Source organism: Osmerus mordax, chromosome 20, assembly GCF_038355195.1.
Source record: "Osmerus mordax isolate fOsmMor3 chromosome 20, fOsmMor3.pri, whole genome shotgun sequence".
Taxonomy (NCBI): Eukaryota; Metazoa; Chordata; class Actinopteri; order Osmeriformes; family Osmeridae; genus Osmerus; species Osmerus mordax.
Window position 1 is genome coordinate 2137891 of NC_090069.1, and position 10595 is coordinate 2148485.

Consider the following 10595-nt stretch of genomic DNA (forward strand, 5'->3'; position numbering starts at 1 on the left):
AAGTTGATCAACCGAAACATTCAAATCAGTTGTAGTGTAGCATGAAGGAGCAGCGAAAGTGATGACTTTGAACAGGTGTTGAAAAAAACATGGCTGGACGAATAAATAGTCTAAAAAGTGAGCGTTTCTTTGAGTTTACAGTCGAGGCTAGTTCCTGTGTAGGAGGAAAATCATGATTGGATTTCTGGGCTCCTTCACCAGCTTGGACTGGGATTTCTTCCCTCTTCTGCACTTAACTAAAAGTTAATGTCGGATGAGAGAGAGAGACAAAGAAAATGGAAGCATGATAGGGTGAAGAGCAACACCTTGGTGAGAAGAGAAAACAAAAAGATAAAAAAATAAAATAAATAAAAGTGTCCATACATGGTCATTGAAACATGAACTCCTCCTCCTTCCATTCGACACAGAAAGTGACAATCCCCGTCACAGAGGCTGTGACGAGCAAGGAACAAGATCCCACTCCTCTGGTTCTGACCTCAGAGGATCTTCACAAGCCGCTCTAACAAACTCCTTCGTCTGACAGGAGACTGAAGTCGAAGTTTCCTCGGACCAGCCCGCTCTTGCTGCCAGAGAGACCATCTGGGTGGATGCAAAACCGACCAGGAGAGACTAGCTGTGGCCCTGGGGTCAGTAAGCCCCCGTAGTCCAGCCACTTCGCTGCTCTGACCAGCCTCGTCCACCTCGCTGACACCTCACCCGACTCACACGGTGCTCCAGTCGGCCGACCTAACTTCTAACCCTCCCGACGGCATCGCTCAGGTCTACCTGTTGCTGTGCGAGGCTCCCTCAGGTCTACCTGTTGCTGTGCGAGGCTCCCGGGGCCCAGTCTGCCTGCGACCTCTGGTTCGACTCCCAGCCGCAGTGAGAATCAGCGGAGCCGGATGAGGCCGTCCGCGTGGTACCCTAACCCCCCTCCCTCCACCCCTCCCCCCCCCCGCTCCCGAGCAGGGCCCTGAGGAGCGGGGGAGGGAGGGCAGGAACGCCCCCCTACCCCCCCCCGCCGGCCCCAGTCCTGGCTCTCTGAGGGAGAGTGGGTGAAAGAGAGAAAGAGACAGAGAGAGAGAGAGCGAGAGCACGCCAGATAGCCCGGCCTAGCAGTGGATGGAGGGGCAGTCCGTTTTGGCCTTGCCGGCCGAGTTAATGACCCTCATGAGACAGCGTCCGAACTCCTCCAGGATCATCCTCTCGGCCTGGGCCTGGGGGTGGTGGTCCTGCTCCGCCTGCTCCGCCTGCTCCAGCAGGCACTCGCACGTCGCCTCCGCCACCTCCTTCGTCACGAACGTGTAGGGCAATCTGAGGAGAGAGGGAGAGAGAGAGACAGAGAGAGGGAGGGAGTGAGACAGAGAGAGAGGAAGGAGAGAGTGAGAGACAGAGAGGAGAGGGAGAGAGGAAGAGAGAGACGGCGATGAGTCGACAAAACCCCAGTGAGTTTCCCCACAGCGTCCGAAAGTACGCTTCTCCTCGAACCCCTCAGCTTCCCAGTCCGAGGGGAAAACGCGACTGTTATCGCATCCTTCGGGGAGACACGGCCTCTCCTAGCCGCTCTGCCACCTGGTGGCCACGCGGCGGTCTTACCTCCCCCCTCCGCTGGCCATGGTGGGGGCGGTCCGCGTGAGCAGGTCGGAGATCTGGGAGGACAGCTTGGTCTTGGCCGCGGTCTGCTGCTGAACTCTGACCTCCGCCGCGTCCGCCAGGTGCATCAGGGTCTTCCTCTCGGGGCTCTCCTCAAAGTTCTTACAGCCGACGCACTTACAGATAGACGAGCACATGATCTTAGCCTGGGAGGGGAAACGTGTCGCGGAAAGAAAAAGGTTATGACTCGAGAGCACCTGGAAACGGTTGGTTGTCAAGGTGAAAGGAGAGAGTGAGAAAGGAGTGCGTGAGAGCAGAGGAGGGTGAGAGGAGAGTGAGAGGAGAGGGAGGGAGAGAGAGGGACATCCCACCTCGTAACACTCGCAGTAGTTCTTCAGGCAGCCCGATCGCTTGCAGTTGCAGCCTTTGCTGTGCCGCCGGTCCGACTCCCCCTGCTTCCCCTTCCCAATCTTGGGCTTGAAGGCCTCGGGGTTACGGTCCAGACACGTCTACGGAGACACACCACCTCAGTCACTACCGTTTGAAACTCATTTCTCGGATCCCGATCATCAGACCGATCATCAGTCCTCAAGCACAGCCTCCAAGTGCGTTAACATTGTAGGCTTCCCGACCACAAAGCACTCGCTCACCTTGATGGCTTTTAGTCTCTCCGTCTCGTGCTCCAGGTTGTTGAAGCAGTTCGTACAGTTGCAGTTGTTGCAGAACTCCCCGTTTGCGAAGCAGTCGCAATATCTGCCGAAGGGGACAAGAGAACAAACGACAGTTGACCCCCCCGGTGGGGGAAGGATGCAAATCGCGGGCCAACAAAGACTGTTTTCATAGGCTGCTGGCCACTCACAGTTTGAGACACTGCGACTTGGTGCAGTTGCAGGGTTTGCGGGGCCTCGAGGCCGCGTCTGACGTCGACAAGCTAAGGGGGAAGGAGACAAGTGTTCTTTCAAGCACAGAAATAACTATCTGGCCTTCCACAGGCGGTCTTCCACAGAAGAATACACATCCATGGAACAGGAAAACATGCACAGAAAACACAACAACCAACATTCATTCTGAGGGGGAAAAAAATCTCTCATCATCGCCTCTATTCCTGGCAAGAAATGGGCGTGGTTTGGACTGTGCCGCTGGTGTGAAATGAATCGGCGTCTTCGCTCTTGCTTACCCGTTAACAGGCAGCCTGGCTTGGCTCTGGATGGACGTGGGCGCGGGGAAGCTGGCGCTGCTGGCCAGGGTGACAAACGCCGACTGAGGGAGCTGGGGGGGAACCGAGACAGACGGAAAGAGGTTGAGAGAAATCCGTTCAAAACCACCTCGCGCTTTCAACCGTCAAAGACGGAGATGGACGCGTGTGCTATCTGGGAGGCGGAGGCAGTGACCTGCGTGACGTATTGGGCGGGGAGGACGGCGTAGCCCATGTTGCCGCCCCCGGGGGCCGGGGCCAGCACGGTGCCCGGGGGCAGGTTGGTGAGGTTGGGCTGGATCTGGGGCAGGGGCGTGGCGGGCATGATGAGGCGCTGCTGGGTCTGGGGGGTCGTCACCACCTGGGTCGCCGACGTCAGGGGCTTGGGGATCACCTGGCACACAACACTGGAGCCTCAGGACCCTCTCATATACATACACGGCTACTGTTTATTATCATTATGATATTATATATATATATATATATATATAGACGAAACGGTCTCCCAGGGACAGACCAGAATCTGGACAAGTGTGTGTCTCCATGTTTTTATAATTAACAGAGAGAAAGTGTGAGTTTGTTTGTGTGTGAGAGAGACAGGGAGAGGGGGAGAGAGAGAAAGAGGGAGAGAGACAGAGAGAGAGAGGGAGAGAGAGAGAGAGAGAGAGGGAGAGAGACTGCTTCAGAGAGGCAAACAAAAAAAATCCTCACCTGCTTCATGGTCTGTGTTTGGACAATTGGAACGGACATCCTCACAGCTCCAGCGTTGACCACCATGGGCTTGGCTGTGGGACACACGTTAAATCACATCACTCAGGGAGCCGCCGTGTCAACACGTCAGAGAACAGGAACTGGCGTGTCTGACCAGAGAGAGGACCAGACTGTGTCTGACCAGAGAGAGAGAGGGTGGAGAGAGGACCAGACTGTGTCTGACCAGGGAGAGAGAGGGTGGAGAGAGGACCAGACTGTGTCTGACCAGGGAGAGAGAGGGTGGAGAGAGGACCAGACTGTGTCTGACCAGGGAGAGAGAGGGTGGAGAGAGGACCAGACTGTGTCTGACCAGAAAGAGAGAGGGTGGAGAGAGGACCAGACTGTGTCTGACCAGGGAGAGAGAGGGTGGAGAGAGGACCAGACTGTGTCTGACCAGGGAGAGAGAAGGTGGAGAGAGGACCAGACTGTGTCTGACCAGGGAGAGAGAGGGTGGAGAGAGGACCAGACTGTGTCTGACCAGGGAGAGAGAGGGTGGAGAGAGGACCAGACTGTGTCTGACCAGGGAGAGAGAAGGTGGAAAGAGGACCAGACTGTGTCTGACCAGGGAGAGAGAGGGTGGAGAGAGGACCAGACTGTGTCTGACCAGGGAGAGAGAGGGTGGAGGACCAGACTGTGTCTGACCAGGGAGAGAGAGGGTGGAGAGAGGACCAGACTGTGTCTGACCAGGGAGAGAGAGGGTGGAGAGAGGACCAGACTATGTCTGACCAGGGAGAGAGAGGGTGGAGAGAGGACCGGACTGTGTCTGACCAGGGAGAGAGAGGGTGGAGAGAGGACCAGACTGTGTCTGACCAGGGAGAGAGAGGGTGGAGAGAGGACCAGACTGTGTCTGACCGGGGAGAGAGAGGGTGGAGAGAGGACCAGACTATGTCTGACCAGGGAGAGAGAGGGTGGAGAGAGGACCGGACTGTGTCTGACCAGGGAGAGAGAGGGTGGAGAGAGGACCAGGCTGTGTCTGACCAGGGAGAGAGAGAGGGTGGAGAGAGGACCAGACTGTGTCTGACCAGGGAGAGAGAGGGTGGAGAGAGGACCAGACTGTGTCTGACCAGGGAGAGAGAGAGGGTGGAGAGAGGACCAGACTGTGTCTGACCAGGGAGAGAGAGAGGGTGGGTGCGTGTCTGACCGGTCTGTACGGAGGCTGTGCTGGGGTTGGCAGCGTGCATGATGCTGCTCCCCGTGGTGGCCGTGACTAGGCGGACGTAGTGGAACCTGCTGCCGGGGACCTGGATCTGCTGCACGCTGGGCTGGGCCGCCAGGGGGACGAGGGTCTTGTACTGGGGAGCTCCCACCGCCACCGTCTGCATCGACTTCAGGTTCTGCCGGTGGGGGGGGGGGAATGAAAGACGGTTAGAAACAAAACTAGAACTCAAAGGCTTCGATTGACAATGTTTGTTTCTTCATCTTTTTTTTCTTCTTTTTTTTTTTATGTTTTATGGTTTTTAGACAGAGTTCGGTCGTTGGTTACGCCAAAACCACTGACATGCCAACTGCACAATACGGAGAGGGTCCAACGCTTGCAGGGGCTGGACAGCTGACTGACGGTGTGAAATCTGCCCTGGAGGGTGGCTCACCTGGGCAGTGGACTGAAATCTGCCCTGGAGGGTGGCTCACCTGGGCAGTGGACTGAAATCTGCCCTGGAGGGTGGCTCACCTGGGCAGTGGACTGAAATCTGCCCTGGAGGGTGGCTCACCTGGGCAGTGGACTGAAATCTGCCCTGGAGGGTGGCTCACCTGGGCAGTGGACTGAAATCTGCCCTGGAGGGTGGCTCACCTGGGCAGTGGACTGAAATCTGCCCTGGAGGGTGGCTCACCTGGGCAGTGGACTGAAATCTGCCCTGGAGGGTGGCTCACCTGGGCAGTGGACTGAAATCTGCCCTGGAGGGTGGCTCACCTGGGCAGTGGACTTGGCTGGGGACGAGGCAGCAGATTGCTGCATGGTGAGGATCTGCTGGCCCAGAGCCATGCTGATAGGCAGGGTCACAGACTTCTGAGGAGAGCTGGGTGACTGGGAGGCTACAGACACCACCGTCAACTGTGACACACACACACACAGTCACACACACACACACACAGATACAAGATAATTGCTTATGAGTATGTTATAACCAAAATATATCATAATACTTTTAATAAAAGAAACATTTATTGCCATTAGTAAAGCTTGAGAATGTTTATTGTAACTGTGGTTTGTTCCAAGTATATAGATTTATTGTAATACTTTATGTAATTGTTTACAGCTGACGACCATCTGTTAAGTTGACAACTAATCCTCAAGAGACTGAGGACCAGAGTGAACAGTGGACAGGACCAAGGCAGTGCCAGCATCTCTGACCTTGCTGGGAGACTTGAGGGGTGATATGGCTATTTTGTTGCTAGCGAGGCCCTGTGCGCTGGTGCTGAGGGGCTCCGAGATGGTGATGGTCCTGGGAGGAGTGACCGGGCTGCTCTGGGACAACACGCGACCTGGGGGACACAACAGGAAGGACGAGACACGTGCATGAGGTGGTTGAGGCTACTACGCCGAAGGATGATTTGGAGATCGATAAAACACCGATCTTTAGGGGCATTTCAACCGAACGCTAATGAATAAAAACAATCATTTTCACAATTGGGTTTGCACCGGCCCGAATGATCCCTTCACTGTTCGCAACAAGCCCTCGTTAGGCGACGTCTCATAAGCAGATATCGTAAATCGCCATCTGGGGGGTCAGATGGCTGAGCGGTTAGAGAATCGGTCTATTAATCAGAAGGTTGCCGGTTCGATTCCCGGCCATGTAAAACAACGTTGTGTCCTTGGGCAAGGCACGTCACCCTACTTGCCTCGGGGGGAATGTCCCTGTACTTACTGTCCGTCGCTCTGGATAAGAACGTCTGCTAAATGACTAAATGTAAATGAGCACCAGGTGTTTTTAGAGTTTGGTGGATTGAGGTGGAAATACCTGCGATAACAGGCGACACTGACGTCTGAGCGGTGAGGCCTTTGCTGTTTACAGTTTTCGTGATGATAAACTTGATGGGTCCTGCGGAGGATACCTGCGTTTTCTTGGCGATCTGTTGAGTTTATTGGATAAAACAAAAGGGGGGTCAGATGGCTGAGCGGTTAGGGATTCGGGCTATTAATCAGAAGGTTGTTGGTTCGATTCCCGGCCGTGCGAAATGACGTGTCCTTGGGCAAGGCATTTCACCCTACTTGCCTCGGGGAGAATGCCCCTGTACTTACAGTAAGTCGCTCTGGATAAGAGCGTCTGCTAAATGACTAAATGTAAATCCGGCATTAAGGCAAGAAACATCCATACGACATCACCCTGACTCGATAAATCAGCGTTCTGTGGCGCGTCTGAAATGCTCTCACCTGTACAGCCTTCAGCTGCTGGGCCTGAAGGGTCGACACCTGGCCGGAGGAACTCACCGTCTGCAGGCCCATGACCGGCTTCAACTCAGTCCTTCCCCCGATGGTCACCACCTTGAACTGGGGAGGCTGGGTCTTGCTGTCCCCTGGTCCCTGGCCTGTTCCGGGCTTGTTGCCCGTGTGAGGCAGCTGCAGGACGATGGGCTGCCCGGATTTCCCGATGGTGGTGACCAACAGCTTCTGTCCGTCCTGCTTGATGACCTGGGTGGTGGTGGTGGCGACCGCCTTGGCCGTGTCCGAGGACGCCACCTTGTTGAGGATGATCTGGTGGTTGGCGGCGGAGATGGTGAAAGGGGCCGTGAGTTTCTGTAGCCCTGACGTGGTGACGCTCACCCCGACCGGGCCTCCCGTGATCTTGGGGATGGGCGTGGTCGAGGACGAGGTGATTGGTCGGAGAGACGGGGCGGGGGGGGGCGACGACATGCTGGAGGGGGTGAGGAGGAGCTGAGTTTCGGAGCTCACCCCGCACAGGGCGGAGTCTGTGCTGGTGGAGGTGGTCAGGACATGCGTGCGTTGCGTGGGAGGGGCCTCTGTGCAGAGGCTCACGATCTCCGGGACGATGGGCACGTCGGTCTCCATGGGGACCGGTGCGTCCTGGCAGGGCTCTGATTGAGCCAAGGCTGCAGATGACTGGGAGGGAGGGTCATCGTCCATTACGATTGCCTCCGTGTCCATTATCTCGTCGGGAAGTAGGCTGTTGAGTTCAGGCGACACTACATCCATGTTGGCGACTCACAAACTCAGCTTGTAGTCACTGCAGCGAGAAGAGAAATAGAGAAGCCTCAAAAAAGGAGCTAAAAGAACATTTCTATAGAAAACTATTTTCTGTGTTCTCAATATCTAATTTGGGTCACTAACACATTATAAAGAAAGTGATTCAAGAATTATCTTTTGGAGGTATGCACTTGAATTCATAACATTGTTTCATATTTTAGAACTGTGTTTGCTGAACAACATTCCCTGGCACAAAATATGGGTCAAAAAAAGGAAAGGAATTGATGTACAATAATGGTTATTTAGCACATTAAAGAGGACAATGCATGGCCCAAATGGCGTATTGTCCACTGTTAATGTATAGCAAAACATGACAGCTGGGAATCATTCATCTGCTTTTTCTAACGCAAAAATGTATTCCCATGAAGTTTTAAAGATAATAACTTTCAGTTTATTAGTAATGAGGAAAAGCCAACACTTCCTGCTGACATTTCGAGGAAAATGTACAAAAAAAAACATCAGTTTTGTCTGTAAAGGATATGCAGCTGCTAACTAGAAGCTAACCTGCAAGCTAACATGCAAACTCACTCATTAACTCATAAACATTTGCTTTACACTGACAAACTGCGTATTAGATTAAGTAACTTATGTAATGCATCCCAACTAGATCAATGCGCTAAACTTGGTTATTATATGGTAATATAAACACGTCTCGTGCTGCGGAGGCATAAACCTTATTTAGCAAGATGCTACAATGTATACACGCGTTTTGGTAACCAGGGCCTCCCGGATCATAACCAGTTGGACAACAATGCACTTGATAATGCATTTTTGACTAACATTTTTTGACATATCCACTTCAAGACTCTGCAAATCACTATACCATTCGCCAAATGTACCTGCATTGCATTTGTATTTTATCGATTGCTACCTTCAGTTTTAAAGTTGACATTACCATGGTGAAATCCTTCTGCAGGCGTTCAAATCATGCAGACCCAGTGTAATAGGTCGCAGGGAAAGCTAGCTTGGAAGTAGATCGGCTAGGCCCCTGACCATCCCAGAAAATAACAATCTTTGTCCTACCTCTGTTGAACCCCAAATACATAAGCCGCGCGTGTTTGTAAGATGTGAGATGATTTAATGGGACCAGTTTATATCAGACATACGATCGGCATCGAATTGTGGCTATGATAACTGAGGTTAAGTCTGTCAAAATCATCAATATGTGACAGCACCACTGGCACACTGACTGGACGATAGTGCTGCTTGCTCGCTACGTTACTATTTCAGGCCGGGGTAGGATTTCGAAAGATCCGCCATTTTCACTTCGTCATCAGTTCAACTAGCTGCAGACAAAATACTGAAAAGACTAAATTGATGAAAAGGAAATATATAACGCCCATGCGAGATGACTTTGGTTGACAAAAGCTAGTAACCCATGCACACATTGGAAAGTTATCTGTACAGTGATGCATTAACGCAGTATGGGATTTCTGACAGCTTGTCATGGGTTAGCTTGTGGCAAACGAAACCCAATCAGCCTCACCGTTGGACCATCGGTATATTATCATCACGATGTTCCAAAATAAAACAGTATCTTACATTACTCTTAAACGTAGTCTTAAATGTAAACGGAAAACCCAATGGCTATTGTTGGTTTCCCCAGATGATACGAGTTCAACTGAACACATCATACACAAACAAGGTGGCGTGAAAAAGGGATTACTTTGTAACCCTTTTCATGCAGTAAAATTAACAACATCTTGATGCAGTTAATGCCTCTTTCTATTACCAAACCAGCCCACACAGTTAGCTAAGGCAGAGGTGACGTTAGTTAATACCAATAAATTACAACGGTACGTGGGTAACGTGACAGATCCATGTTATTGGTCTAAGCGACAGAACTTTGGGATCGAACTAGCTAGCAAGCTAGCCTAGGACGGATACAGTAGAATGCTAGTGATCTAAGTTGGCGAGGCGTAGCTACAGCTACCACTAACCATCACCAAAACAAAACTTTAAAAAAGCTGAGATGTTTATTCATCTTACCCTACACCTCATCAGCTGTTAGGTACCGTACGTTTTGCTCTGACAATCTGGGTAGCTAGTGCTAGCTAGCACAGACACCAGTACAAGCTTGATTTCGCCAAAAGATAGCTAGCAAGTCATCTAGCTAGACTAGCTAACGTACTGTAACGTTACTAGCCAACAGCCTCCGTTCACGCACTCTCCATCCAAACATTGTACCTGCCTTTTTCTTTGAAGCGCAACCTTCGTGTACTCCTCAAACTTCTTGCCTCCGACACACCGTCACAGATTCACTGCTGTAGAGCTATACATCCCGGTAAAAACACACAAATAAAGACGATTGTTCAAAATACCGCGCCGAGCGCCATTCACCCCTAACATCCCATAATAAGAGGTTCCCTCGTTTTGGGGACACCAAAGTGTAGCTTGTCACATGACTAGCCTTTGCAAACTGTGTGCGAGGCCTACAACCGTACATGTCATAAATTAACCACTTTGTTCTACCAGATCACAATAGTGTTTTCAATATCATATCAACATCATAATGTGACATAAATGCTAAAACCAAACAACCATTCCCGTTAGATTTTCACAGTCAAAGAATATTAATAATATGATCAACTGGATTTTTGGGGGACTATTGTCAAATAGCCTTAAACCTTTAGGGTACGTCTGATTTATCAGGGGATAACAAAGTAGAAAAAAAAGGAAACCTACTGACACAACCAAATCTATCCAGTTTATTGCACCCCGGAGCGCCTCACGCTAGCCCGCGGGGCTGCCCGGGTGTGGTAACCAGTAATATAAAAGTTACGCCCTCCTTGGAAACCACTCTGCGCGTCATATGTGGATACTTCCGTCTGACTTCTTCGCGAAGATGAGTCCTAGTAGTCTGTTTAGTGGCTGACT

General features: G+C 51.7%; 1 protein-coding gene across 2 annotated transcripts; it reads right to left on the minus strand.

The window, feature by feature from the left end:
• Window positions 1-1001: 1001 nt before the first annotated feature.
• Window positions 1002-10050, minus strand: lin54 (lin-54 DREAM MuvB core complex component). 2 transcript variants are annotated; one of them, XM_067257927.1, is made up of 14 exons: window positions 9910-10050; window positions 6945-7698; window positions 6475-6586; window positions 5868-5998; window positions 5427-5567; window positions 4659-4851; window positions 3479-3552; window positions 2964-3161; window positions 2750-2841; window positions 2432-2503; window positions 2223-2325; window positions 1944-2081; window positions 1576-1778; window positions 1002-1293 (listed from the first exon to the last, which is right to left on the minus strand). In XM_067257927.1, the coding sequence occupies exons 2-14, from the start codon at window positions 7665-7667 to the stop codon at window positions 1092-1094; spliced, it is 2382 nt and encodes a 793-aa protein (XP_067114028.1). In that variant the 5' UTR covers window positions 7668-7698; window positions 9910-10050; the 3' UTR covers window positions 1002-1091. The 2 variants fall into 2 exon arrangements, with proteins under 2 accessions (XP_067114028.1, XP_067114027.1); XM_067257926.1 differs by having other exon boundaries at window positions 6888-7698.
• Window positions 10051-10595: the final 545 nt, after the last annotated feature.

Coding starts and splice junctions, on each gene's coding strand:
- lin54 (XM_067257926.1), bottom strand. CDS start 7,667: ATGGATGTAGTGTCGCCTGAACTCAACAGCCTACTTCCCGACGAGATA. Junction 4,852..5,426: donor CAGCCAAGTCCACTGCCCAG/GTGAGCCACCCT, acceptor CCCCACCGGCAG/AACCTGAAGTCGATGCAGAC. Junction 2,082..2,222: donor AGAGACTAAAAGCCATCAAG/GTGAGCGAGTGC, acceptor GTGTCTCCGTAG/ACGTGTCTGGACCGTAACCC.